Raw genomic sequence first — 21,408 nt, 5'->3', positions numbered from 1 at the left:
ACAGTAGAGGTCTCATACAATATTTGTCCTTTTGTGATTGACTTATTTCACTCAGCATAATGTCCTCCAGTTTCATCCATGTTATGAGATGCCTCACATATTCATCATTGTTCTTTATCATTGCATAATACTTCTTTGTGTGTATGTACCATAGTTTGTTTATCCATTCTTCTGTTGATGGGTATCTATGCTGTTTCCATCTTTTTGCCATTGTGAACAATGCTGCCACGAACATGGGTGTGCATATGTCTATTCGTGTGACAGCTCTTATTTCTCTAGGATATATTCCTAGGAGTGGGATTGCTGGATCGTACGGTATTTCTATTTCTAGCTTTCTAAGGAAGCGCCATAGCATTTTCCAAAATGGTTGTATCATTATGCATTCCCACCAGCAGTGCATAAGAGTGCCGATCTCCTTGAACCCATTTTTGCAGCCACTGTGTCAATCCATCTCATTGAGGGTTTTCTTCTTTTTCTCTGACCCTCTACCAAGCATAATGTCCTTCTCCAGGAAGTGGTCCCTCCTGATAACATGTCCAAAGTATGTAAGATGAAGTCTCACCATCCTTGCTTCTAAGGAGCATTCTGGCTGTACTTCTTCCAAGACAGATTTGTTCATTCTTTTGGAAGTCCATGGTATAGTCAATATTATTTTATCTGGCAACGCTAATTATAGATAATAAGGAAAGATAGATTTTATGCACTGTCCTTACAGAAAGCTGCCCTGCCTAGCAGTAGGATATAAACTGACTGCGTGGTCCTACATTTCTGCACTGGCCGGTCAGTGAACGGTTACAGAAGCTTCCAGTGAAGTCCTAGAATTGGGCCGGCATGTGACCAGATCCTGGTCTATTTTTAGGCTGAGGTAAACGGGTTTGGGGAAAAGAGAGGCATGTTTAAGGGTGTTGGGAAAAGGTATATGCTTAAGAGGGTGGAGAACATCTCACGACATGGATGAATCTGGTGGGCATTATGCTGAGTGAAGTAAGTCAATCACAAAAGGACAAATATTGTATGAGACCACTATTATAAAAACCCAAGAAAAGGTTTACACACAGAAAACAAACAAACAAAAAAAAAACAGGCTTTGATGGCTATGAGAGAGCAAAGGGCTTGGGAGGGGAAATTACTAACTAGATAGTAGACAAGAGTTAACTTTGGTGAAGGGAAAGACAGCACACAATATAGGGGAAGTCAGCACAACTTGACCAAGGTAAAGTCATAGAAGCTTGCTAGATACATCCAAACACCTTGAGGGACTGAATCACTGGGGCTGAGGGCTGGGGACCATAGTATCGGGGACATCTAGGTCAGCTGGCATAACATAGTTCATAAAGAAAATGTTCTACATTCTACTTTGGTGAGTAGCATCTGGGTCTTAAAAGCTTGCATGCAGCCATCTAAGATATATCTATTGGTCGCAGCAAGTTCAGAGCAAAGGAGAATGAAGAAAACCAGACACAGGGAAAATATTAGTCCAAAGGACTAATGGACCACATGAACCACAGCCTCCACCAGCCTGAGCCTGGAAGAAATAGGTGGTGCCTGGCTAGCCTACCAATCACTCTGACAGGAATCACAATAGAGGGTCCTAGACAGAGCGGGAGAAAAATGTAGAACAAAATTCAAATTCACAAAAAAAGACCAGACTTACTGGTCTGACAGAGGCTGGAGGAGCCCCCTAGACTATGGCCGCTGGACACCCTGCTAACTCAGAACTGAAGCCACTTCCTGTCTGGGGTCTTAAAAGCTAGCAAGTGGCCATCTAAGATGCAGCGATTGGTCCCAACCCACATGGAGCAAAGGAGAATGAAGAACACCAAAGACACAAGGAAAATATTAGCCCAAGAGAGAAAAGGGCCACATAAACCAGACTCCATCAGCCTGAGATCAGGAGAACCAGATGGTGCCCAGCTACCACCAATGACTGCCCTGACAGGGAACACAACAGAGAGTCCCTGATGGAGCAGGAGAAAAGTAGGGTGCAGAACTCAAATTGTAGCAAAAAGACCAGACTTAATCGTCTGAGACTAGAGGAACCCCAGAAGACATGATCCCCAGGCTCTCTGTTAACCCAGGACTAAAACCATTCCCGAAGCAAACTCTTCAGACAAAGATTAGACTGGACCATTGGACATAAAATGACACTCGTGAAGAGTGTACTTCTTAGCTCGAGTAGACGTACGAGTCTAAATTGGCAGCTCCAGTAGGGAGGCAAGATGAGAAGGCAGAAAGGGACAGCAGCTGGTTGAATGGACATGAGAAATCCAGGGTGGAAAGGAGGAGTGTGCTGTTGTATATGAGGAGAGCAACTAGGGTCACATAGCAGTGTGTGTATAAATTTTTGTATGAGAAACTAACTTGATCTGTAAACTTTCATTTAAAAGCACAATAAATAAATAAATAAATAAATAAATAAATAAATAAATAAATAAAAAGAACTGAAGCCACTCCCAAGCTCCACTTTTCAGCCAGATTAGACAGGCCTATAAAACAAACATAACACTGGTGGAAAAAGTGCTTCCTAGTTCAGTCAAGTGTATGAGACCAAATGGGCAACACCTGCCCAAAAGCAAAGACAAGAAGGCAGGAACAGACAGGAAAACTGGACTAATGGACATGGGGAATCCAGGGTAAAAAACGGGAGAGTGCTGACACAATGCAGGGATTGTAACCAATGTCATTAAACAACCTGTGTATAAATTTTTGAATGAGAAACTAATTGCACTGTAAACTTTCACCTAAAGCACAACTAAAAAAAAAAATTATATATAAAAAAAAAAAGAGCAGAGAGAAGGGAATGATTTATATATTGCTACAGTTAAAGGTCACTTCAGCCTCATCATTACTCTGCCCATCTCCCCCACCCAAAACAAATAAGGTAGGTATAGATGATGTCCAATAAATTGGAAGGAGCCAGAGGGCTCCCAGTTTTTGGATATGTGGATTAAGTATGTCAAGCAAAGGAACAGTGAGTTTGGAAACTGGCCTTGCAACAATCTCTACCGGAATGAAGCACAGATATCTCAGACTCAACACTTCCAAAGCTAAAGTTGTTACCTTCCCCTCCCAGTCCCTAAGTTCATATATTCAACAAATATTCAAGTGCCGCTAAGTGCCAGCATGTGCTTGGTTCTGGACATACACCTACTAGCAGAACAGATACATTCTCTGCTCTCAGAGAGCCAACAGCAGGTACTTGGCGGCTAACCCAACAGTCGGAGGTTTGAACCCACCAGTGGCTCCAGGGAAGAAAAGACCTGGTGATCTGCTGCCTTAGAGATTATAGCCTAGGAAACCCTATAGGGCAGCTCTAGTCTGTTACATTGGGTCACTATTAGTCAGTAATCAACTCGATGGCACCTAACAACAACAATAACATCCTATAATAAAGAGAAGCTGGACTATATGAAGAAGAACGTGGTGTCAGGACTGGAGGAAGACTCGTTAACAACCTGCGATATGCAGATGACACAACATTTCTTGCTAAAAGTGAAGACTTGAAGCACTTACTGATGAAGATCAAAGACTATAGCCTTCAGTATGGATTACACCGCCACATAAAGAAAACAAAAATCCTCACAACCGGACCAATAAGCAACATCATGATAAATGGAGAAAATATTGAAGCTGTCAAGGATTTCATTTTGCTTAGATCCACAATCAAAGCCCATGGAATCAGCTATTAAGAATCAAATGGTGTATAGCACTGGGCAAATCTGCTGCAAAAGACCTCTTTAAAGTGTTAAAAAGCAAAGATGTTGCCTTGAGGACTAAGGTGCGACTGACCCAAGCCATGTGTCTTAGTCATCTAGTGCTGCTATAACAGAAATACCACTAGTGGATGGCTTCAACAATAAGCAATTTGTTTTCTCAATCTAGTAGGCTGGAAGTCTGAATTCAGGGCATCAGCTCCAGGGGAAACTTTCTCTGTCTGTCAGCTCTGGAGGAAGGTCCTTGTCATCAGTCTTCCCATGGTCAAGGAGCTTCTCTGAGCAGGAACCCTGGGTCCAAAGGACGTACTCTGCTCCTGGAGCTGCTTTCTTGGTGGTATGAGGTCCCCAACTCTCTGCATGCTTCCCTTTCCTTTTATCGCTGTCTTTTTTTTTTTAAATTGTTGTAGTTTAAGTGAAAGTTTACATTTCAATTTAGTCTCTCATACAAAAATTCACACAAACATTGTTATGTGACCCTAATTGCTCTCCCTATACTGTGACAGCACACTCCTCCTTTCCATCCCCGATTTCCCATGTCCATTCAACCAGCTCCTAACCCTCCTAACCCTCGCTGCCTTCTATCTCACCTCTGGACAGAAGCTACCCATTTAGTCTCATGTATCTACTTGAGCTAAGAAGCACACTTTTCACGAGGATCATTTTATGTCCCACAGTCCAGTCCAATCTTTGAAGAGTTGGCCTCGGGAATTGTTTTGGTTCTCGGTTGACAGAGAGTCTGGGGGCTATGCTTTCTGGGGTTTCTCCAGTCTCAGTCAGACCATTAAGTCTGGTCTTTTTACCAGAATTTGAGTTCTGCACCACACTTTTCTCCTGCTCCATCAGGGACACTCTGTTGTGTTCCCTGTCAGGGCAGTCATTGGTGGTAGCTGGACACCATCTAGTTCTTCTGGTCTCAGGCTGATGAAGTCTCTGGTTTATGTGGCCCTTTCTGTCTCTTGGGCTAATAGTTTCCTTGTGTCTTTGGTGTTCTTCACACGCCTTTACTCCAGGTGGCTGGGACAAATTAATGTATCTGAGATGGCCGTTGGCTAGCTTTTAAGACTCCTCCTTTTAACTCATAAGATAAAAGGTGGTGCAGGCGACACCCTGGGGAAACTCCCTTTACATTGGATCAGGTATTTGACCTTAGTAAGGGTGTTAGGATCCCACCCTAATCTTCTTTAACATAAAATTACAATCACAAAATGGAGGACAACCGCACAATACTGGGAATTGTGGCCCAGCCAAATTGATACATACATTCTTTGGAGGACATAATTGAATCCATGACACCATGGTATTTTCAATTGTCTCATATGCATGAGAAAGCTGGACAATGAATAAGGAAGACTGAAGAAGAATTGTTGCTTTCAAATTATGGTGTTGGCGAAGAATGTTGACTATATCACAAACTGTCAGAAGAATGAACTAATCTGTCTTGGAAGAACAGCTGGAATTCTCCTCAGAATCAAGGGTGGCAAGATTTTATCTCACGTCATGCTTGGTAAAGTAGAGGGTCAGTGGAAAAAGAGGAAGACACTCAACAAGATGGATTGACACAGTGGCTGCAACAATGGGCTCAAACATAGCAAGGATTGTGAGGATGGTGCAGGACCTGGCAGTGTTTCATTCTGTTGTACCTAGGGTTGCTATGAGTCAGAAGTAACTTGACGGCATCTAACGACAACAACAACAAATTACAAAAATAAATGTTTAATTACACATTAATTACACATTAATTATGACAGTGCTGAGGATGGTGCAGGACCAGGCAGTGTTTCATTCTGTTGTACATAGGGTCACTATGAGTCGGAATCGACTCAATGGCAATGGGTTTTTTTTTTCTTTTTATGATAGTGTTAGGAGTTCCTGGCTGGCACAAATGAAGGTCACAGCCTTGAAAACCCTGTGGAGCACAGTTCATCTCTGCCACACATGGGGTTGCCAAGAGTTAGAATCAACTTGACTGCAATTAGCAATAATGACAACAACATGATAATGCCATGAAGGAAAGATATTCAGTGGTATAAATTTTTGGGTATACTACTGCTGATCTTTATGGGTCTATCATAGTGAATAAACAATATGAATTATTATAAACCATCCTGAGAATAAAACTTTTTAAAAGAAAGTGCTACAGTTTCCTGTTTAGGGAAACAATATACGATGAAAACCCTAATCTCCAGAATTTGATGAATTTCTGTGAAATTCAGCAATATTTGTGATAATGTTGACTTTTAAATTAAATACTAACTTGTGTGTCTGTTATTTTATGGTTCATCTAGGAGGTTCCTGGGTGGCACAAAAGGTTAAGCACTCAACAACAAGACAAAAGGTTGGAGGTTCAAACCCACCCACAAGCACCTCCGAAAACAGGCCTGGCCATCTGCTTCTGAAAGGTCACAGCCTTGAAAACCCCATGGAGCAGTTCTACTCTGCACTCATGGGGTCTCCATGAGTCGGAGTCCACTTGACTGCATCTAACAACAATGATTAACCTCATCATGTTCTTTGTACAAAAGGCTGTTGTGAGCTCTCAAGAAGATTTCGATTCACAGCAAGGATTGCTGAGGAACAGTACAATACATTCAAAAGGGTACTTTTTACTGTATCTGGTAGAATTCCAAAGCACTTAACACCCAGTTTCCTCACTGGGGTCAACTTGGGGGCTCCCATCCTAGTGAAGTGCAGCTACTTCTGGCCTGGAACACAGCTGCTGGTTAACAGCTGTACAACCTCAGAAGACCTCGACACTCAAGACCTTTAAGAGGAGCTCACAGCACCCAATTACATATCATATATCACTATTTTCGAATAACGCTTCATGTGTCTGCAAATGTATCTGCACTTCAGGGTTTATGCTTTTCAGCGCTTTCTCAGCTCGGTTTTGGCAACTTTCTTCTCCCTTAAGAAACCCCTTCTCTTTTTCTCGTATACCACTCTATTATCTACCAAATTTGACCTTTTTACTGAAGAGCTGGAGGAAGGGAGAATTAGAGAAGTGATTTTGTGAGGGAGAAGGTAGTGTTAATAATTTATTTTAAGGAGTGAGGGGGGCACTAACAAAACCCCCAAGCAACCTCCCACCAAGTGTCCTGTCCTAACTCCCGGGTTCCCTTCCCTTAGGCGGACCCAGGATGCCGCCAACCAAGAGAGGAGGACCGCAGCCCCTACTTGCCACCCTCCCTCCACCTCTTTGCCACCTCCGGCCGTATTTTCCGAACCCCCCCTAAAAAAAAGGGGGGGCAGGGATCTGAATTCGTCCTGGAGCTGGACTTCCAGGCGGCAATAGAGTCGCCGGGCGCGGAGGGAGGATGGCGAGCCCGTAGCCCCGCGGCCACTTTGATTGTTGCGTGCCTTCAACTTCACAGAGTGTGGCGCTCTGGGGGTGTGAGCGGACTCCGCCCAGCGCCACCCAGGTCCCCGCGCGGGAAGGAGCTGCGGCGGGGGAAGGCGCAGCCACCGCCTGCGGTGTCCAGGCCAGCCGCCCGCTTTCTTGGGGGCAGCCGCCCGCGGCGGCGAGGGAGGGACAGCCGCCGCCGGCGTTCTCCAGCCCCCGGGGTCGACGAAAAGGCCGTGCAGCACGGAAGCGCAGCCGCAGCTGAGGATCAGCTGCTGGAGGAGGCGGAGAAGGAGAGGGAGGAGCCTAGGGGGGGAAGCAGAGGGAGGGGACCATCAGGAAGCAGCGAAAGCCACCGAGTGTCTGCACACCTCGCTCTGTCTGCCATGGCTCGTTAAAGAACCATCCGGATCGCTGCGCGGGGGGAGGGCAGCGTGGGGGGAGAGCGGCGGCCGCGCGTGAGGCCGAGGGAGGGGCGGCGGCGCAAGCGGCAGCGGCAGCGGCGGTTCCAGCATGAAGAGGAGAGCTGGCCTGGGGGGCAGCATGAGGTCAGTGGTGGGCTTCTTGTCCCAGCGGGGCTTGCATGGGGACCCCCTGCTCACTCAGGACTTTCAGAGGAGACGCCTGCGGGGCTGCAGAAACCTCTACAAGAAGGACCTTCTCGGCCACTTCGGCTGTGTCAATGCCATTGAATTCTCCAACAATGGAGGCCAGTGGCTGGTCTCAGGTAAATCAACCCCCTTCCCCTCCCCACGCCTCCCGGTCCCCTTCCAACCTCCCCTTTTCGGTCTCCCTCACAAACCCCCTTCTGCCCTCCGTCCCCACCCCCTCCCTTCTCAACCCCCCTTCTGTGGGGGGAATGTTTGGTGTCAGATTAAAACCATTGCACTGGGAGGGAAGGAGGGAGGGAAAGGCGAGGATGTCTTCTGTAAAAAAGACCTAAAATGGTTGACAGGTCCTTAATTCGCTTTATCCGAAGTGCAAAGTGATCTCTCCTGATCACTGCCCTGAAAGTGTGGGTCGGGGCGGGGGGCCAGGTTACCACTTGACAAAGTTTGATGGGAAACTCTTCCTCCGCGTACTTTAAAAGGTGCGGGGGCTATTTTTGGGATTTGGAGAGGGAGGAGGCCGAGGCGCGCCAGAGGCAAGAGAATCTGGAGCCCCAGTCGCCGATGTCCTAGAGAAAGGGGCCTTGGGACCGGGGCCGGGCAATGACAGGGCCGGACGCCAGAGGGACCGGGAAGGGTCTGCGACTTGGGGTTGGTGAGAGTCAGCGGAGGGGAGGTAACCGGCAGGCGGCTTGTTGTTGGCCGCCCCCTCGGCGCTCCTCAGGGCCCAGCTCTATCTCCTTTCGTGCTGTGGTGGCCGCTTCCGCGTCTTGTTTTTATTATGGTTTGAAGTGTGGTGAGGGCTCTGGAAGCCAAGGGGCACCAGCTTGAACTTGAATGCGCAACTCGTGAGGCAGGGGGTGGGTAGGCGACCCCCGGGCGACTTGTTGGCGGGAGCCCCGCGTCTGCACCCCCTTTCCTGGCGGCTGCCGTTGCAGGTGGTCTCCGTGCCTCCTCCCTTCCCCCCGCGGGGCCTCGTTGTCCCCAGGCTCCCCCTCCGGTTTGGGCAAAGTGGCGAAATCGAGGCCGGGGCTCCGGCCGGAGAGTGTAGGCCTCGCTCTCCCCGGGCTCCTAGCGACAGGCAGCTGAATCGATAGCCTATCGCTCCCAGGGAGGCCGTGGCCCGGCGGGCCGCGGCGACAGCTGCCCCGGGGGAGGTGCGCCTGTTGCCCGGGGGCGGAGGGCACCGCCGCCCCCTCCTTCCTAGGTTGGAAGCCAAGGGATTGGTGCGGGATAGGGGTCTGCGGGTGGCGGCTCCCAGAAACCTGGTAAGGGGAGGTGGGCGGAAGAAGGGTGATTTGGCGTTCCCGCTCGCCTTCAGCCGTTCTCCATCCCTTTTCCTACATTGTGAGTGATGAAGGGGGAGCCCAGCGCTGGACGTGGCGCTTAGCTTCACCCGGGTCAGTCCTCGAATGGTTTTCTAATTTGCGTCAGTGGGCAGCTTGCCAGAAACTTCTGGGATCATGGCAAAGCATCTGTCTTCTTCTGGAGTAATAACAGTCGGAAGTGACACGGGTTGCACAGTCCAGTTGGGGGTAGCAGAGATAAGACTTGTTTGATCATTTCACGATAAACCTTCTGGGGTTTCTCCAGACTCCAGAGATAGAACTGTCTTGACTTTTCCACCCCAGATGGTTTTTTCTTTGACTAGGTAGATTTTGGCCTTAGATCATCCCTTGAAGAAACTTGATAATCCCGCACACCGCTGTATAAAATTTTTATTAAAAAAATTCCAAAGGCAAAAATGGGAAGATTTCTTTAAAGACTGAGCTCCCAGTTTTCCCCTATACTGCTTCTTCTGTATTCGTAATATTCCTCACTCCTCCCCAGACTGATATATTCCAACAGACATTTTCCCTCACACAAGTAAACTTTGCCTACTGGGCAAAGGAATTTGGGGGTACTCATTCATATACGACTGAACTAATAATGTTAATGAAATCACAAGTACAGTCATACATTGTCCAGTTTAACACATTTTAAAATAGCAGCTTTATTAAGATATAATTCACATACCATACAGATCACCCATTTAAAGTGAACACTTTTTAAAGTATTAAAAAGCTTCCTCCATTCTCTACTGGTTATTACTCCCCTTAGCCTTGTACAGGATCTTCCCCTAAGTCCTAAATGAATCCTATTTTCTCCAGTTTTAGCCGGTTGGTTTCCTTTAGCTTAGTTTTAGTCTATAGAAGAAAAGAATTCTTTCCATAGGGCAGCCTCTGGCAAACCTGGTTCTAGGCAATCATTTCCTTACTTTTCTAGGCCTGAGTTGCCCATCTCCATCAATACTTCCTGGGTTCCAACCTTCTTTGCCCCTTGCTCCTCCCTCTCTCCCTCCCACCCCACTCCCTGTAGCTCATTTCTTCCTGTTTCCTTTTTATCTACTGCCTTTGTTCTTAAAGTTCTTCTAGCTGACTTTTCCACCAGTCCCTCCAGTTTGGCTCAGATAGACTTAGCTTTCCTTATTTGTTTTGGTAAAGGCCTTTTTAGCTATTCACCTTCCATTATGAGTACAACTTGTGTTAACAGAAAGTTCCTCCTGTTTGCTTCAGATAAGGAAGCCCCCTTTGGGAATCATAATACAACTAGTTAAAGCTAATTAAATTTTGTGCTGGGAAATCCCTCAATAATCTTCCCAAGTTTAAAATTTTAAAGTATCATGTTTACATTTTCTCTTATCTATCATTGTTCCTCATTAGCAATAAACAACTGAAGGAGGCACTTAGTATTTTGAGGTTAATGTTATTTATCCCCAGTGTTTCACAATAATGTAGTGGGACACCAGACTCTGGGATGGTAATGAGATTTTTATGCATTTTTCTTGTTGCTGTGTCTTGTCTGCATTTGTTACAGCCCTCAAAAAAGGATGATTAAAAGGATAAATTATTTATGTTGTTCACCATTTTCATTTCCTAATTGTGCAGGCTTGCATTGCTTTTCCACATTTCTTGTAACTGACACATCCTATTTGATAGACTTAATCTAGACCCAGGGCAAAAATAGTATTTCCAGGATTCCTATGTACAACATATTATGGTAGGTCTTATAAAATGTTATTGGTTAAGGTTACATCACTTTTCTGTTCTAACTAGCCACTTTTCCAGGGTACAGTGAGGCCAGCAGGTATTAAGAATAAACCAGAGAAAGTTGGGAGGGAGAAGAGGTGCTTTGCTGGGAAGTGAGATTGGTGACAACAACAAGAGGGAGAAGGGTTATTTGGTATTTTAAAATATTAAAACAGTTTAACCTAAGAAGTGCTTTATTTTTCTTTGTGGTTGATCAAAAAAAGGCATCACTGTAAAATGTAAGGCAGTATGGCATAGCAGACATATGGGTGAAAATCATTGCTGTGTCGTTTGTTTTAATAACTAAACCTTTCTGAGTCTGTTTCCTCATGTGTACAGTGGGAATACCAGTGCCTGCCTGAAGGGCTGTTGTGAGGACTACATTAGACAGAAGTGTAGATTGGGTGCTGAACAGAGGGGCTCTCAGAAGAAATGCTGAGTTTGTTTTCTTTCCCCTTTGTACTTATAACATGTGATGTCAGTAATAGCTGACACTTTTGCTTACAGTATTGGTAATGGACCTGCGCAAATGGGGCAGGCAGGACAGTTTTGTGATCTTTTGATGTGGAATGAGGAGGCACAGTGTGGTGTGGAAAGACCCTAGGATTTGGCATCACATGATTTGAGTTATAGCTGTACAGTCATAAATTGTATGAATTTAGGCAAGTCCTTTCATTCTGCGTCTGTGAAATGGGGATAACAAAACTGCTCTCGCTACCTAACAGGGCTGAAGTGAGTTGGCAGTGAGATGCTGTATGTGAAAGTACTTTGTAAATTGCATGGTTTTGAGTGAACCTTACTTCTTATAAAGACAATTTATGCTTAATGATCGCGGTCTTTTGTGAATATTTATGTGTGTTCGTCCTTTGGAGGATGGGAGAACAACATGGTATGCTGAAGTGCCACTTGCAGGAGATCCTAACGATATACCAAGGAGGCTATGGTACTACGTAGTTTTAGGGGATGTCCTGAGTTTACCTTTTTAAGTCTTTGGTTGCATCTAGTACTTTAAATCTCTTGCCTTCTCTTATGCTTCCCCTTTTCCCTAGAATGGGATCTTTTATGCATTTTCTTAAAAGTCTTTTTCTTTTTTCTTTGGGGAGAAGATCGACATGGAAAGACCAACAAGAATGTAGCTGTTTGTGTCTGTCTTGGATTGTAACTCTGCCTTCTTACATTTTGTAAAGGGTTTGTACCAACAGAATCTTAGCAGTAAACAAGAATAAAAGATTCAGCTTTTTGGAGATGAGAGCTACTCTAATATTATTTCCCCTGGATTGAATTTAAGGCATTGGAACCTGTAGAACTAGCAGATTAATAGCCTGTGAATATGAAGTTTTGAGTTACAGTGAAAAATTATATCTCTTTTTTAGTATTTATGATTAAATTTAGGAAAACACCTGAAGCTTTTCAAATAGAGTCAGCAACTATGCTGTTACAGGAATGAGGTTAACTATTAATTACGTAAGTAGAAGTTGTGAATAGAGAGAAGCATTTAATCGCTTGGTCATAATATTTATAAATGGGCATAGCTAGCTCTATTTCTATTTCACATGGATTTGTTAACTTATTGATCATTATAAGAATCCACTGTTGTTGTTAGGTGCCGTGGAGCTGATTTTCAACTTATAGTGATCCAATGTGACAGAGTAAACTGGCTATAATCTTTACAGGAGCAGATTGCTAGGTCTTTTTCCTATGGAGCGTCGGTGTGGGTTCAAACCCCCAACCTTTCAGTTAGCAACTGAGCGCTTAACCATTGCATCACCAAGTCTCCTAAGAATCCACTGTAGTTATATAGAGAGACTGGAGTTGGACTGCCCAGGGGTGAATACCAACTCGGCAGCTTGCTGGCTGAGTTCAACCAGAACCAGTTGCCCTCTAGTCATTTTCAACTCATGGTGACTACACATGTTTCAGAGTAGAACTGTGCTACATAGGATTTTCAGTGGCTGATTTTTTTGGAAATAGATCACCAAACCTTTCTTCTGAGACTCCTCCAGGTGGACTTGAACCTCGAACTTTTCGGTTAACAGCCTAGCACATTAACCGTTTGCACCCCACAGGGACTGTTGCTAGCTGAGTTACCTTGGACAAATGACTTCTCCTCTCTGTGCCTGTTTCCTCATCCATTTAATAATGATAACTACTTCACAGGGTTGTGGTAAGGATTGAATGAAATAATACTTGTAAAGGTCTTAGCCCAAGGGCTTGGCCCATGCTATTGCTGTGATTGGTGCTGCTGCTGCTGCTGCTCTGACTGCTATTATTGTTGTTGTTACACTTGAACCTCACAAAAAGCTTTTAGGAGATTGACACCATATCACCTTCAATATCTAACGTTTATTGCACCTGGCATACTACAGTGTGAAAAATTGAGAAAGATCTCGATGAGGTGAACTGTTAAAAATGCTTTGTGAATAAGCTTAACCCCAGTATTATCTGTCATCAGAGTATTTTTAAGCATCAAATAATAGTGATGATAATAACTATATGCTTGCTCTAATTTGAACCTATTAATGATCACTTCCTGTTTAGTCACTAGTTCTATGACATTTTATGGAACTTAATATAAATTTCTAAATAAATTTGTCTAAGAACACATTATCCACAGTAAGGTGCTTGGCTTTAGCCAGTTAAAAACTTAATTTTTCCTCTGACTTTATAAAAACTCCTCATGTGTTTAATTAGGATGAATTTCTTGGTCCAGTGGTTATTTTTTCTGGAGAAATGCGATCAGTGGTGGGGCAGATTTCTGACCTTGAAAAGCACTCATAAGTGTACACATTTTTGACAAGGCGATTGAGGAACTGAATCTTGAATTTTCTTCTGGGCTTTTCTGTTTACTGATGATAGATTGATGTGAAGATGTTAAATTTTATTCTTCAATCCGTTTTTTAATTCAACAAATAGTTTTTTTAGTGTATCCTGTTTATAAGACCGGAGCTATGAGAACAGATGATGAATCAGATATAAATTATGCTTTCAAGAAGTTTGTATTTTAGGAGCTATTAGTTAGTTCTCATTTGTATAGTGCATGGCCCTTTTTAATTTTCCCCTCGGCCTTATGAGACTTTAATAGATATTTGATTTTTCTCTGGTTCACGGTACTTAATGTAGCAAAAATGATTTTGCCTTTGAGCATTGGTGGAGAAGAAGAAAAGGCCCATCAAGCGTTGGAGGACTTTGCTGTGATAAGTGATAAGGATCATGCCATAAGGATGAAGTAACATAGATGTTTATAGATAACACATTATTTGTCCCATTTGTTCTTCAGTTAGCTAATTGATATCTATCAAAGATTGGCAGATTTAGAATTATGCCTGGGTTTGTTATTTATGCTTTTAAAAAAAACCTTACCAGCAGTGTCAGTTGCTGTCGAGTTGATTGTGACTCATGGTGACCCCATGTGTGTCTGAGTAGAACTGTGTTCCATAGGGTTTTCAATGGCTGATTTTTTTGGAAGTAAATCACCAAGCTTTTATCTCGAGGAGCTTCTGGGTGGACTTGAACTTCCTGCCTTTCAGCTAGCAGCCCAGCTCCTTAAAGGTTTGTACCACCTAGTGAGATTTAACTGACGACCACCAGTCTCATTAAATATTATTAGCACATCAAAAAGCTGCCTTTGTGTTCAGTATTTTTCAAGGATCATCACTTACTTGACTTATACCAATACTGTTCTAATTGCTGAGAGTTCCTAAAGAGAACAGTAGCCCTCAGTCATATATCCTGGGCACCACACTAAAAAAAGATGTCAGCCCAGGTACAAGAGTGGGCTCATTCTCTGATTTTTTGTGGATTTGGTTGTAAAGTACAGTTGGAATCATTTGGACTAGTGAAACTTTATTGACCAGTAAAACTTAAGGCACAAATGGATACTGTTCTGAATTCTGAGTTAAGAAAGTAGGTGTATTTATTTTCTTATGCATTAAGTGTGTCTAAGAGGAGCATGTTTGTAAGCGCACCTCCATTGTTAATAAATACAGCTCTTAACTTTAATCTTTTTTTTTTCTTTTTGATGGTTTCAAGAAAGAAGAAAATAATTGCTTTTCTTTTTATTTTAGCCTAAATTTAGATACTCAAGGGTAGAATTAAAGCCTTTTAAAGTTAAAGGAACTAAAATCCTAATTCAAATAAAGGTTATATAGGCTAAGAAGGGAGTGATTTCTGTTTTCAGGTTTTGGTACCTTACGTTATTTAAAAAGTATTGTCTCTTAAAGAACTGAATATTAATCTGTTAGGATTAACCCTTGGATTATTTTGAAACTAGGTAATCTCATTTCTTTTTCTCCTAAATTCTCTGTCCTTTAAAATTTTTTTAAGTTATTAGGGTTAGGTTACTATTTGCCCAAGTGTGGACATGTAAATTGATCTTTGATTAAGATTTACATCTTAATAGTTAATATACTTATTTCATAAGCTTTAGAAAAATTAACTAGCATGTTATAAGATAAGATTTTTTTTAGTGAGTTTGTTGCTTAAGAAGAGGTCTGATTTAAAAAAAAAAGTCAAATTAAAGAAAAGTAATGGTGGTAATGTTAGTGGATATGGCGGAAATCACAAGGTGACCAAGACTGACCGAAGTTTGGCCAACACTGCATTAGGTAATCCTTTTTATATCTTCTTTCTTCTTCATGGAATCAGAGTGATAGAAGGGTCTTGATCTTACAGAAAAGGAAGTTGAGATTTAGTAAGATGACTTGCCAGAGCTGCACGGTTAGTCTTTGGTAGTCGGAACTCTAAGTGGAGCTCATTGCTCGCAGGCAGGTGCTTTCTACTACCCTAAGTTGCCTTTTTATGTGTTTCTTTCCCTTTTCTTCTTATAGGGTAGACCACTTTTTCTGAATCTCTTCTTAACAATAGAAAATTGAATGATAGCAATTTTTGAGTATATGTACAGCTTTACTTGCTCCTCTTACATGATAAATAGTATCTTTGCATTTTGCTATAAACTTTCTCCAAACAGGTATCTTATATTCATTTATTTATTAAAAACATTTATTGAGTACTGCTGTGTGTGCCTCTTTACTTTTAATAGCCATAGTAATTATTATGTAGCACTTATTTAGCACGTAATGTGTTCCAAGTGCCTTGTGAAGCATTTTATATGTCTTGTCTTATTTGCCACTTGGAAAATAGCCAGTGTTACCTATAAACTAGGAAGGCAGGAGATTTGAAGGTGTTGTATTCACTGTCCTAACTAAATGCTAAAGAATCAAGAAAGGACATTGATAAATGACTATTGAGGGTTTTATAGTGTAGAGAACAGGTAAGACATCAGTGGAAAAAATAGATGTTAGTATTCATTGTTTCTGGTTAAAATGAAGTGAAGTATAATTCTAAGGATGAAAAAATACTCTAATTACCTTGGTCAATTACTTTTGTCCTTGAAGAAAATTTGGTTCCAATAGCTGTCCCCCAAGTTTTTGTTCTTTACAGCTTTAGTACTTTTAGTCACCACTGCCAGCACAATACAATCTTCGTAAAACTTAGCTCTCATTATCTCACATCTCCTGCTGATCCCTCTAATATCTATGGAGCTCCCTGTTGTTAGCTGCTGTAGAGTTGGCCCCCTACTCATGGTGACCCGATGCACAGTGGAACGAAACACTGCCTGGTCATGTGCCATTGCCATGATCAACTGTGGACTGGACCGATGTGATCCATAGGGTTTTCATTGGCTGGTTTTTGGAAGTAAATCTCCAGGCCTTTCTTCCTAGTCTTGTCAGTCTGTAAACTCTGCTGAAACCTGTTCAGCATCATAGCCACATGCAAGCCTCCACTGACAGGCAGGTGGTGGCTGCACATGCCTACCAATTAAGCAGGAATACCTCACTTGACATTTAACCAAGATAATATTGTTTATAATAGATGTTTAGCTATAAAAATAGCCGATATTTGAGTCTGTCTTTCACTTATCAAACATCTTTGAGAGCTTTTCATGTTTCATGCGTATTTGCATACATGATCACATCTAAGCTTAAAAGAGTTTTTCCTAAGATAAAAACCAAAAACCCGTTGCTGTCAAGTCAATTCTGACTCATAGTGACCCTATAGGACAGAGTAAAACTGCCCCTTTACAGAAGCAGATTGCCACAACTTTCTCCCCTGGAGAAGCTGGTGGGTTCCAACTGCCAAGTTTTTGGTTAGCAGCCGAGCGTTTTAACCACTGCGCCACCAGGGCTCCTCTTTAGTACCAGTATTCTCATTTTCCATATGCAGAAACTGAGCCTTAAAGAAGTTAAGTAACTTGTGAAAGATCTCATAGTTCGTGGTGGGGCTATGTTTCTAATCTGGTTCTGCGTGTGCTCTTAGACACACTGCTAACTGCTCTGAATTTTTTAGAATGTTACGCACATTTTAAAATGATCTGACATTTTTCTCTGTGCTCATCTCTGATACTTTGCTAACTGCTTTCTTCTTTTTATGTGTAAAGGAAGGGAGGGCCCTGATGAGATAGCTTGGAGGCCACAAGAGCAGTTCTGGTCACAAGCACACTACTCACTTCTCAAGCAGATCTCTCAATGCCAGAAATCATTTCACCTGGACTTGGCTTTGCAGTCATCTTTTTTCCTCATACCTTGGGAACTCTGTTGCTTACAAAAACCATGAGACTAACTCCACACCTACTTTAGTCTAATTAGGAGTAGCCGTGCTCTGGTTGTCAAGTTGGTTCCTCTTCTCCCTTAGGCCAGCAAAAAGTACTAGAAATAAATATGTATTTACAGTGTCTGCAATTTGAATAGGTTGGATCCACTTTATTCGTATTCAGTCAGTTTGATATCTGCCTAGAGCATGCTGATTGATCACATTTGGCTGAGTTTCAGCCAACAGAAATAGGTATCTTTACTCATGTAATTGTACATAGGGAGAGAATATCTATGCTGTAGACATAGATAAGTAAAGTGCTTCAGAGTAGAGTGCTTCTTGGAAGAAGGTATAAACAATGTAACATGGGATTGTTTGCCCAGAGACCATTGGTAAATCATTTGGAAGCACTTTTCTAGAGATACAGTGTTATAAATAGGGGTGGGAATCCTGGACCAGATGATAAGCCTGTTTAATTCATAATGAATCTGAATCTGAAGCATAGTGTTCTTTTTTTTTTTTTAATTGTGGTAAATGTATAACAAAATTTGCCATTTTAACCATTTTTAGGTGTACAATTCAATGGCATTAATTATATTTACAATGTTCTGCAACCATTGCTTCTATTTATTTCCAGAGCTTTTTTTAATCAACATAGTGTTCTTACAAGTAAGATTTGCTTCTGTCACCAGCAGCTTAACCCCGTTTCTGTAGAAAAAGAAGGCATTTCATTTCCAAGATCATTCACTGGTTGGGTATATAAGGAGGGTTACTCTGCAGGTTCTCATCTTGGTAAATCTTGGCTTTTTTCTCTTGGCTCTTCACATGAATTTTCTTTAGTCTGGGATTTAGGGGAGGACTTGACAATAGAAGTTTGTCGCTTTAGTTATCTGCTCTTCCCATGTCTTCATGTTCACACTTTCCTTACCATCGTGTTCACTCCTTGCTCCTTGCAGTGTTGAACACCAGAGATTCTATCATGTGCTTCTCAAGATACAGAGTGGATATGCATTGGCAGTCAAGACCACGTGCTCTGAGGACTGTTTTCCTGTTAGGGTCGATTTTAAAATGGAAGTCATATTCCAGAATGCAGGGATATGTAGCAGCCAGTGAAAAAATGGTATCTGAGGAAATGGACAGGTTTTTATTTTTTTGGAAATGGACAGGTTTACCGTAGATTCAGGTAGCAGAAATGATGTTGGCAGAAGGGCTGATTTCCATCTCCCTTTCTGTCTCTGCTGGGGCTCCTGCCAGTTGATAAGGTGAGGTAAGATTACTTTATAAGATTGTTAGGTAACTCTGTAGGTCCCCTGCCTGTCTTGCTGCCTGCTAACCAGAAAAACTTGTTGCCGTTGAGTCAGTTCCGACTTACGAAGACCCTACAGGACAGAGTAGAACTGCCCCATAGGGTTTCCAAGGAGCAGCTGGTGGATTTGAACTGCTGACCTTTTGGTTAGCAGCTGAGCTCCTAATGACTATAAGTGAGGTGACCATATATCTTGGTTTACTCTGGACCATCCCAATTTTCCTGTTGTCTCAGTGTAGTTATTAGTGATCCTTTCACTCTTAAAAAGGTCCTAGCTTGGAAAAAAAATTATATGGTCACCTACTTAAAACCACCATACTGTCTGGCATTCAGGTAAAATCACAGCCCTGGTTTGTTAACTCCTCACGTTCATCCATTGACTGCCTCTGGTAGAAAAACCTCCAAGCCTCCATTCTCCCCATTTTAGGTCTTCCAGCAACTACTTTTAAGGTACCAAATTGAGCCTGAGAGGTAGAATGACTGGTTAGACATTTGTCTCCTCCTTGTTTTCTCATTAGAAAGGAAAAAAAGGAGGCGGGGCCAAGGTGGCAGAGTAGTCAGACACTTCCTGTGGACCCTCTCACAACAAAGACCCGAAAAAACAAGTGAATTGATTATATATAACAATCTAGGAGCCCTGAACATCAAAGGCAAAGTTGAGGAATCGGATTGAGTGGCGGGGGAGGGAGAGACGGTTCGGAAACAGCGAGGAGTTGCTAGACCTGACCCAGCGGGAGCTGGCGCCCTTCAGGCCGGATTGGCTGGCGTGCGCAGTGAGGCAAGCAGTGGCGCTCAGGAGACGTTTTTCCACATCGGGAGAGATAGAGTGGCAGAGAGTCTACCTGAGCCTCCAAAACCAGTGAAAAGCGGTGCTCAATTGGCAAAAGATAAGTACATGCATCTGACCTACTGAGTGTATCAAAAAACTGCCCCTTTGGGAAAAACCTCTCTCCCATTTACCTACCCCCTCCCCGCTCTGCACTGGGTCCCAGGCCGGCTTTAGCAATGGCCTAATCCCCTGGTCCAGAAGTAGGACCTATCATGTGCCCTGAGCCATTCTCCTGGCCTTGGAGAGGGAACAAATTAACAATCAGGAAAAGATAATCTGCGAGTTCCACTAAACTGGGAACTCAGGGTAGGCACAGCTCCTTTCCTGAGGCACAGACTTTGAATGCCTTTCATCCCTGCATAGACCTGTGTGGGCCCATTTCAACAGCATAGGCCCTCATTAGCCCAGTACAACAGGGTATATACCTGAAGCCTGACTTCAGCTGTATCAGCTGTATGGTGAAGTGACTGGTTTGTGACATTTGACACTGCTCTGCCCATTAAGCAGGGCCCTTACCTACCCACATCAGGTGCCTGAAGAGTGGTGGCTCCATCAATGCCACCTAGCAACCTGTGACAGGTGTCCAAGAATAAGTGGTGCTTCCCAGTCCTTACAGCCAACAGCATTGGGTGCTCATAGTCTGGCTGCAAAATCCACCCACCTGCGTGCTCTAGGGAACAGGGACACGCTTTCCTCCCAGGCACTCGGGCAGCCGTCAGCCCTCTGCCTTGCTCAGCGAGTGACCCCTACTGCAGCCAGATACCTGTGCCTACAACAATCACCCATGCCTGTCTAGGACTGTAGGTGAGAGCCTGTACCACACACTTGGTGACCAACTACCTGGACACCTGAGCTGAATCCATACAAGAAAAGTTAACGGACTCCTGGGCTCGCATATTTAGTAACAGATCTAACCACCTGGTGACAGGACGTTAGAGCTTCAAAGGCACCAATAATCAAACTAGCTCACAGGAGCAGCCTATTTGGGTATATCAAAATAAAACAAAAGAAACTAGGACAAAGTAAGCAAACATAAAATAAATAAATATAATAACTTATTGATGGTACAGAGACAACAGTCAATATCAAATCACATAAAGAGGCAGACCATGAAAGCTTGAGCAAGCTTGTGAAACAAAGAATCAGAAATTTTCCTGAGGAAGAGAACTTCTTGGAATTACCAGAGGTAGAATACAAATATTAATATACAGAAGTCTTCAAGACATCAGGAAGGAGATCACGCAAAATGCAGAACAAGCCAAGGAACACACAGACAAAGCAATAGAGAAATTTAAGAAGATAGAGAAGAGCATAATGACAAATTTAACAGGCTGCAAGAATCCATAGAGAGACAGCAATCCGAAATCCAGAAGATTAACAATAAAATTTCAGAATTAGACAACTCAGTAGAAAGTCATGGGAGCAGAATTGAGGCAATGGAAGTCAGAATTAGTGAGACTGAAGATAAAGCACTTGACACCAACTTACATGAGGTAAAAGTATTTTAAAAAAATGAAGAAACCCTAAGAATTATGTGGGACTCTATCAAGAGGAATAACCTATGAGTGATTGGAGTACCAGAATGGGGGGGATAACAGAAAATACAGAGAAAATTGTTCAAGATTTGTTGGCAGAAAACTTCCCTGATATTGTGAAAGATGACAAGATATGCAGGATGCTCATTGAATCCCACGTAAGGTAGATCCCAAAAGAAAGTCACCAAGACATTATAATCAAACTTGCCAAAACCAAAGATAAAGAGAGAATTTTAAGAGCGGCTAGGGATAAAGAAAAGGTCGTCTACAAAGGAAAGTCGATAAGACTAAGCACAGACTACTAAGCAGAAACCATGCAGGCAAGAAGGCAATGGGATGACATATATAAAGCCTTGAAGGAAAAAAATTGCCAGCCAAGGATTATATATCCAGCAAAACTGTCTCTCAAATATGATGG

At 43.0% G+C, this 21,408-nt stretch overlaps 1 protein-coding gene across 2 annotated transcripts in view; it reads left to right on the top strand.

The window, feature by feature from the left end:
• Positions 1-7,416: 7,416 nt before the first annotated feature.
• Positions 7,417-21,408, top strand: part of DCAF5 (DDB1 and CUL4 associated factor 5) — a 107,900-nt gene continuing 93,908 nt past the window's right edge. Inside the window, exon 1 of one of the 2 annotated variants that reach the window (XM_004370978.2) lies at positions 7,417-7,783. In XM_004370978.2, coding sequence (XP_004371035.1) covers positions 7,570-7,783 — 214 coding nt within the window. In that variant the 5' untranslated portion in view covers positions 7,417-7,569. The remainder of the gene's footprint in view (positions 7,784-21,408) is intronic. The other variant, XM_023726317.1, reaches the window with a different exon arrangement.

This window comes from Trichechus manatus, unplaced genomic scaffold (assembly GCF_000243295.1).
Source record: "Trichechus manatus latirostris isolate Lorelei unplaced genomic scaffold, TriManLat1.0 scaffold00010, whole genome shotgun sequence".
Classification (NCBI taxonomy): Eukaryota; Metazoa; Chordata; class Mammalia; order Sirenia; family Trichechidae; genus Trichechus; species Trichechus manatus.
The sequence above is the reverse complement of the archived record's forward strand: the minus strand, read 5'-3'. Positions and strand labels throughout refer to the sequence as shown.